The 20,523-nt window shown below is 44.5% G+C and overlaps 1 protein-coding gene across 4 annotated transcripts in view; it reads left to right on the forward strand.

The window, feature by feature from the left end:
* Positions 1-20,082, forward strand: part of EHF (ETS homologous factor) — a 45,143-nt gene extending 25,061 nt beyond the window's left edge. For all 4 annotated transcript variants that reach the window (XM_055423825.2, XM_055423826.2, XM_088843239.1 and 1 more), the window contains 7 exons: positions 1,099-1,344; positions 4,005-4,067; positions 7,336-7,404; positions 7,524-7,592; positions 14,080-14,142; positions 15,806-16,001; positions 16,105-20,082. In XM_055423825.2, the coding sequence (XP_055279800.1) occupies positions 1,099-1,344; positions 4,005-4,067; positions 7,336-7,404; positions 7,524-7,592; positions 14,080-14,142; positions 15,806-16,001; positions 16,105-16,204 (806 nt within the window). In that variant the 3' untranslated portion in view covers positions 16,205-20,082. The remainder of the gene's footprint in view (positions 1-1,098; positions 1,345-4,004; positions 4,068-7,335; positions 7,405-7,523; positions 7,593-14,079; positions 14,143-15,805; positions 16,002-16,104) is intronic.
* The last annotated feature ends 441 nt before the right edge of the window (positions 20,083-20,523 follow it).

Below are 20,523 nucleotides of genomic sequence, written 5' to 3' on the forward strand. Positions count from 1 at the left end.
GTGAATGGATCTCACAGGCTCTTCCAGGTTCCAATGTTATTTCTTCGTCAGCAATAAATTTACTGAAGAAATAGGGAGAAAGTACCGATAATGGCAAAATCTCTAAGTAGATTTTATGGGAGATTCAAGGATGGGTAAGATGAATACAAGGATGGGTAGATTGAGCATACAATTTACAAAAAAGAATAGGACTGTAAAGACCCATCAAGAAAGGCGAAACAGGACAGAAGTCACGAGGAGAAATGGGAAGTTTGTTTCCCGGAGATTTAGAGACAGCAGCCTTCAGCAGTCGGTTGAGGGGTCTGTGATGGCTTTATGGGTGGTCGGAGTCAGTGAGTTGGGCAGGAATGCAACAGGGAGCCATAGGTAGACCTCAAACTGGCCTCAAGGACTATACAGAAAAGAGGCAAAAGGTCACTTGAGGAATAGTGAAGAGCCTCAATACTTGGCTTGGAAGTTTGGGACCTAATTTCAGCAGATAAAGGGAAGGTGCTGAAGGTAACTGGGTAGGGAAGTGACATCACAGTGGTTGTAACAACCAGTACTGGGAGGGGGGACAGCAGCACATGAGCAGATGAATCATCTGGACCACTCCGGGGAGAAACAAAGGCATCGTAAGGAAGAGAGCCCGAGTCTCAGGCTTCTGGCTGAAAATGGCCTGAATTGGGGGGGGTGTGTGTGTATATAGGTGTGTGAGATAGAGAGGGAAAAAAGCCACGCGAACTATGTGGGTGTGGGCAGGAAGCCAATACGTTGCTGAAACTGTAGCAGTGCATTAGCTTTCATGGTCCTTTGTGGGAGATGGGGAAGAAGCTCATGATCTCAGAGCGTTTCAAGTCTTATGTCCTTATCCAGAGCCCAGGGGTAAGTATACGAGGAACAACAGGAAGATGTAGGGAGGCTGAATGACTGGCTCCCACCACAACTAGGGAAGGAATTGCATTTCCCAGAGCCTCCTCTCCAAAGCCCATCCAACCTCTGCTGATGCATGCACACCTCGGCTGCGATCCCTGTGACTTCTGGCGGTGCACCTCCCTGTCTGGGATCATGCTCAGAAACAAACACAGGTCACTCACAGGGCTGCCTCCTCTTTTGCAGTTTCCAGTGGGTTTTTTGGAGGCCAGTGGCATGAAATCCACCCTCAGTACTGGACCAAGTACCAGGTGTGGGAGTGGCTCCAGCATCTCCTGGACACCAACCAGCTGGACGCCAGCTGCATCCCTTTCCAGGAGTTCGATATCAACGGCGAGCACCTCTGCAGCATGAGTCTGCAGGAGTTCACCCGCGCGGCGGGGACGGCGGGGCAGCTCCTTTACAGCAACCTGCAGCATCTCAAGTGGAATGGTGACTCTCTTTCACTCTCTCTACCCTGCTGGGAGCCAGCTGGGAAGGGCAGAGACTCCACGACTGGCAGGGTTCCTGTTTAGGGACATCTGAGGATGGTCTTACCTCCAAATGACTGTTTCCCAAGACAAGGAAGTAGCAGGGAGGTGAGAGGGGACAGGCTTTAAGCCTAGGGTACAAGGTGTGCCAAATCCTATACAAATCTAGGGTAATGTAATTCTCTCCTTATGGTTAATTTCCAAGGAGACAAGGGTTAGCTGGGTATTCACAGAATACTTGGTGCTCTCAGAAAACCACTTCTTTCTCTTACAAATGGGGTTTGATTGTTTCATTCACAATCACTTGCTGGTTAAGATCACCATGGCTATCTTAAAAACTATTTCTATACTTAGGTTCTTACAATGGGACATAAGTATGGTAAAAAAAAAATAGGTGAAATTAGATCTAGTTTGTTTCGGGGGAGGAGAGAAGCTTATGTTATTACAACAGATTCTTAAAAGGTCCTAAATGAAAAAAGGGTTAGAACTAATGGTCTGGACAGGTTTGGGATGTTTCTGCAGTGACTTCTGGGTTTGGGGCTATCCTAGAGCCCCAGATGTCTCTTCTGACGCCTCACCCAGCGCATAGACAGGAAGCATTCAAAGGCTATCCATCAGTGATGGTTGCTTCACACATGCATGCATGCTACACTGGCTTGGAAGGTTTGGTAGGGGAGACAACTATCTTGCAAAATGCCCTTGACACCGGCCTAAAGTTCTTCTGATAATGGTTATTTAAAAAGCTAGCTTCTCTCAGAACCCTTTTGGGAAGCAGTGATATGTATGAATAGTGGGCTGGCCTGTCTACTTTGGAACGGGCACGTCTATCCAAGCAGAACCTGTGTTTGGACGTGGAGCTGGGGCTGTGGGAAGCATGAGCTCCAGGGCTATGGGCCAGATTTAGATCCCAACAGCTGCCATCAACACTGAAGAGACCCAATGTCTGGCCACTGAGTTGGCAGCAGTGGTGGCCGTTTGAGATGACCTCATTCAGCTCCGGGGCACTCCCTGCTTCCCGCCCACCTCAGAGGTGGTTGCTCATTTTTCTTTTACTAGAACCAAACCAAACAAGGCTCTAAAAATAACGTCCAGGAGTCTTCAGAAAGAGCAGACTTATACTTGAAGAATTAAAAATATTTACCTGCCCACCTCCAATTAAATCCACTCCTTTAAAGCTTTGCTCTGATTGACGCTTACGACAGGGAGGCGTGGGAGGGGATGTGGTCACCCTGGACTTCCCAGCTCTGGCCTTCCTTCTTTGGCCTTCCATGACTTGTCTGGCCCCACTGCACACTGCGGGTGCCTCTGACTGCCTCCTGGCCAGATTTCTCACCTTGTTTTTGTCATTTGCATTTTTGTAGACATTCTACTAACTTATATTTATTGAGTATTTATTTATACAAGGACTCCAAGTGAATGAATCCATTTGGTGACCTTATGAGAAAATAAACATCGCACCCATTTGATAGGGGAAGTTTTCCTCTGGGAAAACTGAAGGTCAGAGATGTTAAAGCGTGACCTCGGCTCCTGAGATATTTGTAATCTGGCTGGGGAGGACAAACATACAAAATGAATTTACATGTATATATGTGCTGTAATGGGGCTTTCCAAGTGGTGCTAGTGGTAAAGAACCCTCTTGCCAATGCAGGAGATATTAGAGACACGGGTTCTATCCTGGCATCAGGAAGATCCCCTGGAGGAGGAAATGGCAACCCACTCCAGTATTCTTGCCTGGAGAATCCCATGGACAGAGGAGCCTGGTGGGCTACAATCCATAGGGCTGGACACATCTGAAGCTACCTTGCACACATGCATGCAGGTGCTTTTATATATGAAACACCTGAAGAGAAGCTGTAAGGCATACATAAGAGAAGAATCACTGCAGGTACCCAGACGTATCTCACAGATTGGATCTAACCAAAGGGGTTACATTTAAGATCAAAAAAGAATTAAGATGGCTTTGTGTTTTTGTTTGCATTTTGTGTCAGATCTTAGTGTGGAAAAGCACCTTAGAGGCCATCTAAGGGCTTCCCTGGTGGCTCAGAGGTTAAAGCATCTGCCTCCAATGCGGGAGACCTGGGTTCGATCCCTGGGTTGGGAAGATCCCCTGGAGAAGGAAACGGTAACCCACTCCAGTATTCTTGCCTGGAGAATCCCATGGACGGAGAAGCCTGGTAGGCGACAGTCCACGGGGTCGCAAAGTGTCGGACACGACTGAGCGACGGAACGGAACGGAACGGAATGACTTTATCTAGTTTAATCCCCTAAATTTACAGTTGAGGAAACCAAGACTGAGAAAGCTGAAGTGACTTGCAGCTGTTAGTGGAGACACTGGTCTTCTAACATCTAAAGTTCTAGTTCCCTTATACTGGGTGTCTTCTCTTTGCAAGGCCAAATAATTCCATCTGAGGTGTGTGCCCCAGCTACTGATTTTCTGGGCCAAGGACCCCAGGCCTGAGATTACAGATGCAGAGAGGAAAGCCCCCTCTCAGAAGCCAAGGATAATGAGCAGACAGTGGGCTTAGCAGAAACTCTTCCATGAAGCCAGCTTTGTCCTTAGCCAAGCAACACATTTTGGGTCCGTGTGGGCCCGCTCTGACTTTCCCAATCTGCCCTTCACAGGCCAGTGCAGCAGTGACCTGTTCCAGTCCACGCACAATGTCATTGTCAAAACTGAACAAACCGGTGAGTTGTGGTGGATGAAGGGAGCCTACTTGGGAAGCAAAAGCCTGGGGAAGAGAAGTTGGGAGGGAGTGTAAGGGAGAGTGTGGGAGCAGCATGGAGCCGGTGTTTTGGCAGGAGATCCAGGGATGCCTCTTCCCTGGCTGTCTCCAATGGGCCACCCACCCTGCCACGAATCTCATTCCTTGTCCTTGGGACCATGACTGCCAACTGTTTCTGATTTCTAGACTGGTGGTGAGCCTAATTCCTCCCACAAATCTCTGCTTCCTGTGGTTGGTCAGGGGAGCATCCAGGCTCTGATCCAGGAGCCCAGAAAAATGCAGAGTCTAAGCGGGCATCCTCCTCACTGAAGAGTCAGGGGGGTGGGATTTGGCCAAGTCAGGAGAAGCAAGAGGAGAGACGAGGAAGTGTCAGTGTCCCCTCTCCCCCTTCTCCCTTGGAGGGAGTGTGTTTCATAAAGAGGAGGAAGCACCAGACTAGGTGTCAGTTACTCTACAACAGACAACAGTTGTACGAGGTGACCCAACGAGGAGAGAAGGCGTTACCCCAAGAGACTGGACTTGGGGAAAGACTGGGGACCTTGGAGTTTCTGTAAAGATATCCAAAGCAGCTGTGGAGCCAACTCCTGCCTTCAGAGCACTTTCAGACAAAGGCTGCTGTTCTGAGCTTCGAGTAGAGTCTGCGGTCCCAGAGCCACCCTTCTTCCTCTCTCCTGAACTCTCTCTGCTGGGGACTCTCTGTCTCCCCCCCTCCCCCCCCAAGGGGACCTGCAGAGAACAGTAACTGCCTCCAGAAGTTGTGCCCCAGAGCCTGGTATCAATCAGAGTTTCCTGGCATATTGCCCTTTTATGACTTCTTAGTCTAGGGAGAACTCTGCAAGTCGCCCCAAGTCCACAGGAACTGCTCCCGCTCCAGGGTCTCTCCCCATGCCATCAGCGAGAATGCGGGCCATGTGGGCCAACCACGGAGTCTGCCATAGTCCTCCCTGAGGCTTGCGTGCCAGTCACCAAGGACAGAATTTGACCTGGGGTGATTTGTGAGTCACTAGGGGCAGAAACTGGCCCCATGCAGTTATTTACTCTTGTATAAGGGGGCTGGTCTACCATTATTAAAGAAAAAACAATAGCTGCTAAGCATGTTAATTAGTTTCCAGCCCTGCCCTCCCCATCCGCTGCCACCCCCCCACCCCGCCCCGAGACCAGGGGTTGAGTTACCCAGATGGTTTGTACTTTGTGGGCTTGACTGCCTTAGAGGCAGGAACAGAACTTGGCCAAGAGGATGGTGCCCCCTCACCGCCACTTTTGACCAGACAGATAGCCCCCGTGGAAGAGCCAGGAGGTGGTACCAGAGAGGTCCCAAGTACTTGACAATTCCTCCATGACCATCCAGACATTCTTGTGTTGCCAGTTCAGGAAAGCTGAGCTGAAGGGTGGGGAAGAAGGTCCACCCTGGGAGGAGGGGAGAGAAGGCTCACACAGGGGCCAACACCCCCAAACCTCTTTTGGTTCAGTTTGTTTTCAGAGACAACAACAGGTGTACGAGGTAACCCAACGAGGAGAGAGGGTGTAACCCCAAGAGATTGGGCTTGGGGTGCCCAAGCACGTAGCTATTAGTTCAAATACCAGCTAAATCCCTATGTCGTAAACAAGAGGGCTTAGCCAGTGAGTCAGATTTTATACTGTTTATGCTATAAAAACAAAATGAAACTCGGCCAGTGGCTTACCACCCCAGCCCTGAAATTCAGATGCTGGGCAGGAGGGAGCCGAGGGCATCTCCATCTGTGAGGAGGGGAGAGCAGGAAGTTCCTGGTGGGGATGAGGTGACAGCTCCTGCCAGAACGCTCAGCTCTTGGCCAGCCAGGAAAAAAAAGAGATCTTCTGTTGGAGATCAGCCCAGATGTGGGGGGTGTGGAGGAGTTGGGCTGCTTTTGGGGTAGGTGGAGGGGAGTTTCCTTTGAGTCTGAAATCTAAAGAGTCAAGAGATGTGCTTACCCAGCACTCTGAAGAAAGAAAGAACTTCTTTTCTAAGATGAGGCAATGAAGCCCTACTCTTTTTTTTTTTAACTTTTTATTTGGTATTGGGATATAGCCGATGAACAATGTGATAGTTTCAGGTGGACAGCGAAGGGACTCAGCCATACATATACATGTGTCCCTTCTCTCCCAGACCCTATTCCCATCCAGGCTGCAACATAACACTGAGCAGAGTTCCATGTGCTGTACAATAAGTCCTTGTTAACTATCCATTTTAAATATAGCAATGTGTTCATGACCATCCCAGACTCTCTAACTATCCCATCCACTCCTGGCAACCATAAGTTCATTTTCTAAGTTTGTGAGTCTCTTTCTGTTTTGTAAGCTCATTTCAGATTCCACATATAATGTCATATGATATTTCTCCTTCTCTGACTGACTGACTTCACTCTTTAGGACACTCTTTAGGACCATCTGTGTTACTGCAAGTGGCACTATTTCATTTTTTTTTAATGACTGAGCAATATTGCATTGTATATATGTACTACATCTTCTTTATCTATTCTAATGAGGTTCTACTCTTAAAAGCTGTTTATTCGAGTCAGTTACAATCTCCACTTCTTCTCTTCAGTTTTATTTTGAAAATTTTATGTCCACCTCTTAAGACTATTGGAGATGTCCTGGAGGGAGGGAGCTGTCATCCAACTTAAGAGTTTCACTCTGGATTTTAGCAATAAAGATTCTATGATAAGACTGAGCAGACTTTTAATGAAAGAAACATAATTAATTCTCCCAGGAAGATTTACTAGGAAAAGATGCTCATTCACTGTGAAATTATTTGTCCTTACCATTTTTGGGGGTCGCAGAGAGTCGAACACGACTGAGCGACTGAACTGAACTGAACTGAAAAGTATTCTGGTAACAGTACAGTAGAATGTATGACAATGCCAGGCCCCTGAACTCCCCCACCCCCAAGTGCAGACTGGAAACATCCCCAGGAAAGCACTGGTCTAGGATAGGATCCCACTGTTGTAACTGCTCTCACGTCCCTCAGACTGCAACAGGTGTAGAACAGCTGGAGGAGGCTGTAACAAAGTCCATCTCCCACAGGGCACTGGAAGAAAAACTGGGCTAGCGTTATTGTAAACCAGCATGTGACTGAAGTAGCATCTGATCTCTTCTCTCTGAAAACCGCCTCTTGTCCCACACCTTTTTGATAAGGAAGAGTGAGTAAGAAAAGGCAAACTCCCCACCTGGGGAAGGTGACTGCTGACATATCCATTTTCTGTGCTTTGCAGACCCTTCCATCATGAACACCTGGAAAGAGGAAACCTATTTATACGACACCAACTATGGTAGCACAGTAGGTAACTGACTCCCCAACGCTTAAGACCCCCTTTACATTCTGATTCTGTTTTTCTAAAAGCCAAAACTTTATGTTGTAAGGAGGGGGATCTTAATGTCCCTTGCGTTTTCACTGCCACAGATTTGCTGGACAGCAAAACTTTCTGCCGGGCCCAGATCTCCATGACAGCCACTGGTCACCTTCCCATTGGTAAGTTGTCCTGACACCCAAGGCTGAGTGTACCTCATACAAGTGCTTACTGAGAATTAATGAGAATTAGCAATGCTCTACATTTCCAGCTTTGCTGGAGACCTTCCCAATGAAGGTCTGGGAAAGGTTGGAGACCTTCCCAGTGAAGGTCTGGGAAAGGTTTATAAAAGAACTGCTTTTGAGTCCATATTTATCTATTGAAAATGATCAGCAAAGATGCCTCTAGGAAAAGTGCTTTCCTCCTGTGAATCCAAATCACTCTCTTTTGACAAGAAAAACTCTCTTTTCAACCAAAATTTGCTTTTGTGAAATTATCTGATTAAATTATTAATAAGTGGGTATATTAGGAGAGAATATTTAATTTTCAACAAGCTGTCTTTGGCTTTAGAAAAAGAATGTCTCACAGTGGAATCCAGAGGCCAGTAAACTTGGGAAGATGGTCTCTGGGTTGAAGGTGCAGCTGCTGAAAACGTCTAGAACCTTGGGAATCATGGGTCAGTTTTAAAGTCTGTGCTTGAAGGCTCATCAGGACTCTCTAATTAGTCAGACCACCTGCACTTTATGAGTTATGTTCATATTGGTTGTGTTCAAGATTGGATGTGTCTGGAGGCTATCCATGACTCAGTCAAAGTCAAACTGAGTGAGAGGGTTGGTCTGTTGGGAGTCTGGGAGAGGGGCTTTCAGATTTTTCCTCTTCAGCCATTTACAAATAGGTCCATTGGTAGGAACGAGCGCACTGGGAAGGTGAAGAGATGGTTTCATGCCAACTCTTGATCTTATTGCGAACTTGTGACTGTCTGGCTCTGTAAAATAGAGTTTAGACCTGTTGCAAGTGACTCTAATGTTTCCTGGAGCTTAATTTGGGGCAGCTTCAGAACTGGGATTAAAAAAGAGTATTTGTGAAAGGCAAGAATCAAACAACAACCCCTTCTCTCTCTCTCTCTCTCTCTTTTTTTTTTGGCTTTTGTTGAGTGTTTTTTGAGAACTGAAAAAACGAAAGCTTTCGGTTTGAGGTTTTGTTCAGTTCAAGCCCCTTGAATGAGACAGGGCTGGGAGCCAGGGTAAACGCTTCTGGAACTGAGGTGAAGAGCAAAGCCCAATTCATTTTTTGACTCCCCCTCCCCCCGGTGGCCCATTGCATTATGAGTCACTCTAAATATTTGCTGAAATTAGGGAACTGGATCAAACACGGGAAACGTTCTGCAGTGGATTTGCCATTGTAGGGGAATTGAGCCAATCGGTAAAATTTTGTTGCCACTCAGTTAAGACTAAGGTTTTCAGAGCTGAAGAAACCACCCTTGTCACCCTCTGACTTCCTGCCACACTTCCTAAGGTATTGCATCCCATGTCCTGAGTCTTTGGCTTAGGGCAGAAGATTCCAACTAAGAAGAAATTGAACCAACTACTTCCCAAGCCTCAGGGGTGGTTAGATCTCAAGGCACCTGGGAAACCAAAAGCAGTAACCTCAGCTCTGCTGCCCTCATGCCAGGTGACCCTGCTCTCTTTTGCATCCTGTCTTACCTGCTAGAATCTCAGAATCAATAGGGACCAATGTCTGTTTTCATGTTTGTGGGCTTTCCTGGTGGCTCAGGGATAAAGAATTCACCTGCAATGCAGGAGGTGGAGGAGACATGAATTCAATCCCTGGGTGGGGAAGATCCTGTGGAGGTAACGGGGAACTCACTGCCTTCTGAGTTCAACTTTTGAATAGTCCTTCTTAAAATGAGCTTTATAAATCCAGTCTCCTTCACACCCCTTCATTCTTTAAAAAAAAATTTCTTTTAATATGTTGTATTTTCATTTTTATTCAGTTGAAGAAATTTCCTTTCTTTTTTTCTGGTATCGGGCATGTGGGGATTTTAGTTCCCTGACAAGGGATTGAAACCACGCCCCCTGCAGTGGAAGCACCGAGTCATAACTACTGAACTGCCAGGGAAGCCCCTTCATTGATTCTTAATCTCTTTATCCTGGATTCCTATCCTGAAATTGTAACACAGGCTGAAAAAAGAGATAAGCCATTCAGGAGCTCTATCAGAATGATCAGTTAATCACTTCAGTGTCTGGGCTGGTAAATTCTTTGGGGTAACAAGCCCTCCAGGTAGAATAGTTAATTACAGCCTTGCCAGACCACCTGACCTGCCTCTTGAGAAACCTGTATGCAGGTCAGGAAGCAACAGTCAGAACTGGACATGGAACAACAGACTGGTTCCAAATAGGAAAAGGAGTACGTCAAGGCTGTATATTGTCACCCTGCTTATTTAACTTATATGCAGAGTACATCATGAGGAATGCTGGGCTGGAAGAAGCACAAGCTGGAATCAAGATTGCAGGGAGAAATAGCAATAACCTCAGATATGCAGATGACACCACCCTTATGGCAGAAAGTGAAGAGGAACTCAAAAGCCTCTTGATAAAAGTGAAAGAAGAGAGTGAAAAGGTTGGCTTGAAGCTCAACATTCAGAAAACGAAGATCATGGCATCTGGTCCCATCACTTCATGGGAAATAGATGGAAAAACAGTGGAAACAGTATCAGACTTTATTTTTTTGGGCTCCAAAATCACTGCAGATGCTGATTGCAGCCATGAAATTAAAAGACGCTTACTCCTTGGAAGGAAAGTTATGACCAACCTAGATAGTATATTAAAAAGCAGAGACATTATTTTGCCAACCAACGTCCGTCTAATCAAGTCTATGGTTTTTCCCGTGGTCATGTATGGATGTGAGAGTTGGATTATGAAGAAGGCTGATCGCCGAAGAATCGATGCTTTTGAACTGTGGTGCTGGAGAAGACCCTTGAGAGTCTCTTGGACTGAAAAGAGATCCAACCAGTCCATTCTAAAGGAGATCAGTCCTGGGTGTTCATTGGAGGGACTGATGCTAAAGCTGAAACTGCAATACTTTGGCCACCTCATGCGACGAGTTGACTCACTGGAAAAGACTCTGATGCTGGGAAAGGTTGGGGGCGGGAGGAGACGGGGATGACAGAGAATGAGATGACTGGATGGCATCACCAACTCTATGGACATGAGTTTGAGTGAACTCCGGGAGTTGGTGATGGACAGGGAGGCCTGGCGTGCTGTGATTCATGGGGTCGCAGAGAGTCGGACATGACTGAGCGACTGAACTGAACTGAAGGATCAATCCCTTTCAGAATAGTTTAGTCTCTACTGAATGGGACCAGGACCCCCGAACCTCCACCCCCCACCCTGCCCCGAAGACCTGTCATTCATCTGTCTTCAGATTTCCAACTCCCATGAAATGGAGGGCAGTTAAGTATCTTTGTGTGTTTTAATGCAAGTTACAAGCCACACTGAGGTGAGGCCACACATAAACTGATGCCCTCGCTGATAAACGCAGGTGGGGAAGCGGGCTGTGTTTTGATTTCTCCGTCATCTGTTCATTTCATAAAATGGCTGCCGCCAGTGTTCCTGATTTGCCCGATAGTCCTCAAGCCAATCATGCCAACGCAGGCTTGATGTGTTTATTCACCGACTCGCTGAGCCTAGAGCGAGGGTGGCATGGTCTATTATAACACTGAAATTTGTATATCCCATAAAGAAATGGCTCACAGCTGAATCATATGCAAATACTTCTAATCTTTGCTTCTTGAGAAGCAGCTTAGCTGAAGTCATGCTCTGGAACTCTTCATAAACTTGTCTTGGTGCTGCCCCGGTCAGGACTGGACCTTGGCCTGAGGTGCCTGGAAGCAGAGCAGGAGAAAGCCAAGCTGGACAACTTCCTCAGAGCAAGCTATTATTTTATAAGGATGAGTCACTTAACCACACGGCTAACTTCAAAGGTTCTGACTTTTATTTGAGGGCCAGGGGAAGAGCCGGGGGAGAGGCCATCATATTAAGGTGAAGTTGCAGATCAAAGGAAATGGCAACCCACTCCAGTGTTCTTGCCTGGAGAATCCCAGGGATGGCGGAGCCTGGTGGGCTGCCGTCTATGGGGTCGCACAGAGTCGGACACGACTGAAGCGACTTAGCAGCAGCAGCAGCAGCAGTTCAAAAGATTTTAGTGCTGAGGCAGGTGGGTGATTCTACAGCTTGCCCCCACCCCCCAAAACTGGGGACTGGAAGAAGAGGCTGGAAGAAATCTGAGGTTTTTTTGCCTGTGGCTGTGTATTCTTCCATACAATGATGGTCACATTTTTATTGAGGGCTTTTTTTTTTTTGGCTGAGGTTCTTCCTTAAGATGGATGGAAGTCTAGCTTGGGTAAATGGTTGACATCTTAAAGAGAACATTTCCTCTTGCTGTAGCTGGTCTGGGGGTTCTTAATCTGGACTCCATGGACAGCTAAATGACCCACAAACTCCTGAAATTGTTACAGAATTTCATGAGTGTACACACACATATGTGCCTTTTTCTGAGGAGACAGTCCAAGGTTTCTAGTTTATTCATAAAGGTACTTTAATCTCCCAAAGTAATTGATTCTTGCATTACATGTGCTTGCAACCCCTAAGTAAGGATTGAGGCCAATAAGCTGAGAGACACTTACACTTGGGTTTTTCTGACTTCAACCCTGGCTCTGAAATAATGGCCCTGCACCACTCCTGGATGCCATTTGAAAATAAGCTTTGCTTGTGGCCTGCTGGGTAAATGCCACTCTTTGTCTGCAGAACAACGTGGCCCTGTCAGAGTGATGCATCACTTGGAAACCGGGGTGGGTGCCAACCTGTCGCAATATTGTCACATCCTGATGGGATGTCGCAACCTCACTGTGAAACCTACAGAGAGGGAGAGTGGAGTCTCCTTGCATTTTCTGTGAATTTGTTTTTCCAGGTTTCAGAGAAATCTGAGTCAGGTGCAAACCCTCCTGCTGACATTGTTGTAGTGGGGAGGGAGTGGAGGGGGAGTGGAGGGTGGCGGCGCATTTAACCACCAGAAAAAGAGGTTTCTCTTCTAACCAGATCTTATTAAAACTCTTTCATCCATCCCACTGCGACTTTCAAGCTGCTGGGAGCTCTGAGTTGTGACAGTCTGGGTGCTCAGATAGGTGAACGCGTCTATGCACGTTGGGAAATACAGAATCATCAAATTGGAATGACTTCTCCCCACTGACTAGAGTGTTGCAGAACTGAACCTGATTCTTGGCAGGAAAGGCATTTATGAAATCTGTTATGTGGCACCATCTTTGTAAATGGCACAGAATAGTGGTTATGAGTAAAACCTTTGGATCCTGCTAGTACTTTCTTCATAGGGTTATTGTGTGAATCACATAAGGTGCTTCATGTAAAGTACTGACCACAGTGCCTGGTACATAGTAAGTGCTAAACAAACAAGAGCTAGTTTTTACTATATTCATTAGGAGCTAATGGTGTTCAAACCTTATTGAATAATGGACCACTCTTGACAATCTCGAATGCTTGGATCCTCTTCCTTTGCCAGCAGTGTTGGCCTGATTAAAATGCTCTTGAAAGCCACACATGGGTCAGCAAACCCTAAGTGAGGGAACTCTGATGTAACGCCCACAGAAGAGATGTGGTATACTGGCCCAATTTCTTATCGAGATTGGCTGCCACTTACAAGCAAGCAACTCTGTATTCAAGTTGGCAGATTTTTGATGGTGGGATTTATTTATTTATTTTGGTAAGATCTGCTTTAGTTCTCCTGATACTAGACATGCACACTGACATAAATACACACACATAAATACACACACACACAGAGGCACACACAAACACAGGCATACACACAGACACACACACTGCAAGTCATTTAGTTTTCTTTTTAACAAGTTTTATTTCACAAATTTGCCTCTGTCATTTTCTCTTGTTGATAATCTCAAGGGTCACCATAATGAGTCATTTGTTAAACTAATTTGTGTTTCCACAGTCCACTGTGGCCCTCTGTGCTGAGCTCAGGCCAGTCAATGGCACCTTTGTCTGGCTGATTAAAATGTAACTTTGCATGCCAAAAAAGGCACTCCTTTGGCTTAAAAGTCATCCTTCTTTGTTTTAAATGTTTACATTTTGGTATTTCATTAAAAAAAAAAAAAACAACTGTTTGATGACATAAATCCTTCAATGGCTTCTTATCTCTCACAGAATAAAAACTAAAATCCTCAAAATATCCTATAAGGCTTTAGTGACCTGAACGTCACACTGGCTTCCTTCTATTCTGTGCACATCAACCTCAGGGCCTTTGCACCTACTATTCTCAGGCGTGGCAGGCTCTTCCACAAGTTCTCTGTGTCACTGTCTCCCTCACACCCTTCTGGTCCCCTTAGCAGTTCTTCTGTGACCGTCTTATATTTAATTGCAAATTATTCCCATTCCCACATGGCTACCCATTTTTTCTTATCCTGAAATTTTTTCTCCGGAGCACTTATCATCTCTGCTCTGTTTTGGTCATGACCAACTACATGAACAGTGCCAGGCATGCAGAAGGTACTCAATAAATACTGGTGAAATGAATGGATGAATGAAGGTGATAATCGTAGGAAATAGGGAAATGAAGCCGTTCTCGTTTTTTTCTCTTTAGCAGAGTCACCTGATATGAAAAAGGAGCAAGACCACCCGACAAAACCCCACACCAAAAAGCACAGTAAGTTGGCTGGTTTTCCATTGCCTCCTGGCCCTTCCTTTCGTTCAAGTGGAGTGTTACTGGAGGCCACCAGTTTTAAGGCAGACACTGCCTCTTCCTGCTGCCTGCGTTTCTTCACCTCAGGCTGGGTGGGGTGTGAAAAGACAGGCATCACTTGCTGGCCAAGCAGCCCCCTCTGCAGTGGTTTCTCAAAGTAAGGTTTCAGTGGATATGTCCTCCTCACTGTTCTATTTGTCCTAACACTGAGACCTCTGTGAATGGGAACTTCTTGCAGGCATGGGGTGGGCTATCTCCCTTTCTCCAGAAAAAAAGAAAAAGGGTGGGATGAGGAGAAAGGTGGGAAGAAACAGCTGAGGTGTATTCTTTTATTCTTTTGCTGGATGTTGGCGTCTTTCTTTTGTTGAGTTACTGTTCCTAGAAATATTGTTTATTCTTAAGCGTCAGCAGTGCTTTTTGTGGAGCTATATTTCCCCCAATAATAAAATCTTATGAAAGTGTATGAAATATTAGAGATGTGGAGTTGGTGGGGAAAAGAGATCGAGGTGGTATAATCTGGAAATTGTAGTGGTTGGACATCTTTGCTGTCTGCTACTCCACGTCATCCTGAAGGACTGAAGGAACACAGCTTCTCTAATTGGGGCTTGGGGAGAGAGTTGTGTGTCACAAATCCAATGGGGATAGAATTGAATTTGGTTGCTAATGTCATTACAGTTGCTGTTTTATATTCAGATTGGCTCCCTCAACCCCTGTGAGACCCCACCACAATATATTCTAGGCCTAAGAGTTCTAGAACCCTGTGCATTTGGCTGACACACAATTGTTGGGTTGCAGCTATCTAATTGGTTGACGTTCTATTAATAAATAAAAGTGGTTGAGCATTGTTCTCCTGGGAAATAACAAGTTGAAATGAATCCCCAGCAATGTGAACCATATTTTGAAGATACTCCCACTAGCCTAGGTGATCTAGGATTGATTTTTTAAGTTTGTTTTTTTATTGAAATTGATTTACAATGTTCTGTTAATTTCTGCTGTACAGCAAGGTATTTCAGTTATACATATACATATATACACACACATTCTTTTTATTATTTTATTTATTTTTTTACTGGAGGTTATTGCTTTATAATATTGTGGTGGTCTCTGCTGTACATCAACAGGAATCGGTTATATATATATCTCCCCTCCCTCTGCTTCCTCTTTAAAAATATTTTTTACATTGTGGTTTATATATAGGATATCGAATATAGTTCCTTGTGCCGTGCAGTAGGACCTTGTTGTTTATTCATTTTATCTATAACAGCTTATATCTGCTAACCCCAACCTCCCACTCCATCAACCCCCCAACCCCTTCCCCTTGACAACCTCAAATCTGTTCTTTAGGTAAGACCTATTCTTTTGTCTTGGCTTTGCCACTAATTTGCTTGTGTGACCTTGGTCAAGTCAGTTAACTTCTCCATGCTTCAGCTTTCTGATTTGTAAAATTTAAAAACTGTGCTAGTTCATTCTTAATACTGGGGATGCTGTAATGTGGTGTCATAGGTGGGTTAGCAAGGTATTGAGTATTTCTTACTTGATGGAAGATGTTTCAACTCTAGGCTTCCTCCAGCTGTTCTTTGCTGTGACTTAAGCTGTGAATAAACTCTTTTTTTCCACTTGGCCTCAGATCCGCGAGGGACTCACTTATGGGAATTCATCCGCGACATCCTGCTGAACCCAGACAAGAATCCAGGGTTAATCAAGTGGGAAGACCGGTCTGAGGGCATCTTCAGGTTCTTGAAATCAGAGGCTGTGGCCCAGCTATGGGGGAAAAAGAAAAACAACAGCAGCATGACCTACGAAAAACTCAGCCGAGCCATGAGGTTAGGAGTTTCACGTCTCCAAACATGATAAAGCCACATGACCATTTATTCCCCCAGCTGTCTTAATTAGACCAGGCCCCTTACGCAATGTCTTTTGTTACAGATATTACTACAAAAGAGAAATTCTGGAACGTGTGGATGGACGAAGACTGGTATATAAATTTGGCAAGAATGCACGTGGATGGAGGGAAAATGAAAACTGAAGCTGCTGGCACCTTCGAACACAAAGCTAAACACCCCCTCAAATGATCACCAACCATGAAGTTCCCGGACGTAAATATTTCAAAGACTACTTTTTTTCTGATATTTATGTACCACAAGGGGGAAAAATACATCTACTTCTAACAGGAAGAAGGAACATGACAGTTGATAAAATTATTTTGTTACTTTTGAGGTATGTCCTATATGGGGAACAAACGTACACAGTTTTCTGTGAAATATGACGCTGTGTCTGGTTGTGATTTGTTTTTGACTCTATTATGAAGTTCTTTTCTGCTGCAAGAAGGACAGAGTCTTGTGCTTCTTGCTAAGAGAAAGAAAAATAATCAGTGGGCATTAAATGTTTTTATATGCAAAATGATTTAGGAAAAGGTGACATGTCCTCCACATGTAAGCATTCACGTGGCCTCCTCACGTGAGGTGAATGTGGTCGCCAGGATGAACTTCAGGGTCTCAGATTGATGGGATGAACCAGAAGGATGCTTGGGATGTTTACCTTGACCTTCAGGAGTGAGTGAGTGGAGACTGAGGATTTCGCAGTCCAGGGTGGACTGTAATCACTGCATAATCACATAACTTTCCTGTTTAAATCAGAGAAGAATAATGGTGCGGGGGGTTTTATGCTCATTCAGGAACGATTTACCTGGTGTGAAGTCTATCTTCCCTCCTCCTTCTCGACTCATTGGTGAAAAACTTCAATTGCCACCTCTGCTTGCTTTTGGTTATTTAAGAGAAGGTCTGGCCTTTGTTATTTTTATATTAATTGCTTAAAAAATAAGTGGGAAAAGGAGATGATGAGTTTTCTCTTGTGTTCCCATTGTCTGTGGTTTCAAAATTGGCACAATTGACATTTTGGGCTGAATTCTTCCTCGTTGTGTATTATTTTGGCCGTCGTGTGTGTTTTGAGATGTTTAGCATATCTGTGACCTCTGCCTACTATAAGCCAATAGCACTGTGGTCGTCAAAGTTGTGACAACCGAAAATATCTCTAGATGTTGCCAAGTGTCCCCCAGGTTGGGTAGGTGGGGGGATTGCCCTTGACTGAGAACCACTGGTTTAGCCTGTCAAGATGAAGATGGTGATTTGCTCTCAGAACAACAACAGCAAAATCCCTGGAGTGAAGACTTTAAAGTCAACCTATTTTTCATTTAAAAAATTTGGGACAGTGGGTTGAAATCGCTAGAAGGACTTCTTTTCAGAACCCTAGATGAGAGCTAGAATCAGATAACTTAAACAAGAGCTAACAATACAACACATTTTCAGTAGAATGACAAAACAGAAAAAATTATATTGTAGAAGGAAACTCAGAAGAGAGGGAGACAGATAGAGGTTAGTTCCAGGGAGATATATTTGCAGATATTGTTTTTTATAATCTTTCCTCTTTTGGATAACCTTACTGTCTCATTTTAACTCATTCCAAAGTGAATGTTGTCTTGCCTAGATTTGGATTTAGAGGAATGTTAAACAAAGACTAAAGAAAGGAAGGATGGAAGAGAAAAACAGAAAACTCAGTTCAGGAGCTAGTTCAGGAAGGTGTTAGAGACTTTCCTCAGTATCTGTACTTTGGCAATGCTGACTAGTATCTCTGGAGGTGACCAGGCCAGACAGAAAGAAAAACAACTCGGCTGTACCTTCAGAAGGTCATTCATCTCACTGTGCTCCAAGGTCACTGGCCATAATGGCTCTCATTAGAAGGAGGATGAGCAGCACAAATCTGAGACATTCCCACAAGAAAGACAAACCTTGCTCTCCAAGCAAGGCTGTAGAACTGTGGCTTTCCCAGCAGCTGACAATACTTTCCACAGAAGAAATTAAACTTCCAGATATTTGAATTAATGTAAACATGTGAATGTTTGCATGTCCGTGTGTAGTTATTAAGAGACATCTGCTAATTTGCTCTCTGCTGTCCTCTGGCTTGGCCTGTTTATCATCTAAGCTGACTGGATCATTCTCTGAGCTCTCCCTTCCTCAAAACTGTAAGTTTCTCATGTTCCTCCAAATTGGTCTTGGCTCTTTCTTCACCCTCTCTGTTGAAGAGCAACCCCTGCTAGGTAGTGAGTCTGGGGTGTACTGACTGGAACACTGCAGATAATTAGCAGATTGTGTTATTTGTTGAAAGTGACGGTTTCTTGGCACCTGGTTCCTACTTAAATAGGTTGGTGTATTAAGTTCTTAGCATATCTCTCTATTGCCTTGGCTTGAGTTTGATGCATTTTCTATGTGCTATTCATGACTTGGAGAACTCAAGGTAATTAAGCCATGCCAACTTGGGGTGTGAACAGAATCTTTCCCACCCCAATGTTGCAAGGGAGAGCAAAATCTCAGCAACAAGCCAGCAGCAGGTGAAACCCCCTCCTTTTGGCAACTCCCAGCTTCTCACTTGAGAAGCTCTCATCTGAGCCAACACTCCTATGATCACTACACATGGCCTCCTTAAACCCCTCTTACACTAAAGGCGTGGGCTCTTATTTTACTTTTGCATGGGAATCTGAGGAAGGAAATGTATTGCTAAGACTTTACTAGATTCAGATCATCTGGGGCCTCTAGATAATTGACTTGATGAAACGAGCAAAGCCCTGACTCCCAGCAACGTGCCTACAACTTCTGGAAGTTGCTTTCTGAGCAGCACAGACCAGGGCAGTGAGTTTTTATTTGGAATGTGCTTGTTCTTTTTTAAACTCTTCTCTTGATAGACTGTAAGCTCTGTGAGGGCAGGGATGACACCTTAGCAATACTGTTTTTTCAATACCTACATGAGATAGTCTTTAGTAGCTACATGATGAGTTAATGAATAAATGTCTTCTGGAAGACTCCTTGGATTGGGAGCCCGTATCCATAACCGTGATGTCAATTGTTTCTTTACTGGACGAAGAGCACAACAGCCAAAACTTCAAGGACTTACTGTCAGATGAAGATTTTACTGTGAGATTCTTGACTTTGCCTTCCTCCCTGCGCTGAAATAAAACCAAAACAGGTTATTTGGTTCTGCAAATCAACCTATGTTGTGTGAGAATTCTGTCACCTCACTGGGAACTGTGAGAATTACCTGGTATACGAGAACCCAGTCATGAACCTTGAACCTGTCTTAAACGATGAAGATTATGAATGTTTATATGATGTAAATTTCTATTTAAGTGTAAAGCAGTTCTAAGTTTTAGTATTTTGGGGTTGGTTTGTATTTTTTTTTTTCTTTTTGAAAAATATTGAGGGATCTTTTGATAAGGTTAGTCATGCATGTTAGATTTTAGTTTTGCAAGTGTGTTGTTTTTCAAATGTATAAAATATAGGAGAAGTTAAAATAGTAAGAGAGAAAGGCAATTATATTATTCTTCTATAGTTAAAAAAAAGTTTGTTGAGTGCCTACCTGTGTGCACAGCATGGAACCATCTTTGGGAGGAGTTTAACTATATGGAGTATAAGAGATACTCCATAGGAGCCCATGGAATGGCTACTTCCTGTGTGAAAGAAAGTACGTGAGCTGAATTAGCCTCAGCATTGCTTCTCAGGATTCCATTTCTGGAATAAGAGAGAGAACATTGAATAAAAACATGTTGAGACTGGGTGTCGCAAACCACTGAAATGTGTAAGCCTTCACGAGTTCAGCTTAATTGGGATTAATCTTTCTGTAACTGTCTGCCTAATTCTTGCTTTTCTTCCCATCTGGCTTCTGGGTTGACATTTTTTTGGGGAAGCAACCCTACTGCCGCTATTTTTTTAAACAATCAGAAACCTTGCCCTTGAAACTGTGTTAAATTCAAACTATTTCTGTTTTATGAAAGAATTATTTTTTTCAAAATACAGGTTTTTTTTGTTTGTTTGTTTGATGGGTCCCAGAAAACACTAATAAAAACTACAGAGACCATCCTGTAACTGTGTGTTTCATGCTTCAACAAGCCATCCAAAACTGGAATGCACTTAGTCTGTAGCAACACAACGTAGGCAGTTTCTGCATGTGTTTACTCGATAATCATTTACTGAGCATCTACTCCTACGTGCCAGGCATTGTCCTAGGCACTGAATTATGGCAGAGATGAAAGGGACAAAAAAATTCTGCTCTCATGACATTTATGTTCTATTGGATGGAAACAAACAAGAAACAAAATATTGACAAACACACCATGGCGTATGAGAAGTGTAGTCAAGAGATGTAGAGCAAGGAAGAGGAGTAGAGTATGCTGGAGTATGTAGGGGTGATTGCAAGTTTTGGCAGGGTTAAGAAAGATGGAAGGAAAGGAACCGTGTAGATAGCTGGGGCGGGGGGAGGGGATGGTACCCTATTGAAGGCACCGCAAATGCTAAGTTC

Source organism: Moschus berezovskii, chromosome 14 (genome assembly GCF_049115385.1).
Source record: "Moschus berezovskii isolate FMDL1 chromosome 14, NW_MosBer_1.0, whole genome shotgun sequence".
NCBI lineage: Eukaryota > Metazoa > Chordata > Mammalia > Artiodactyla > Moschidae > Moschus > Moschus berezovskii.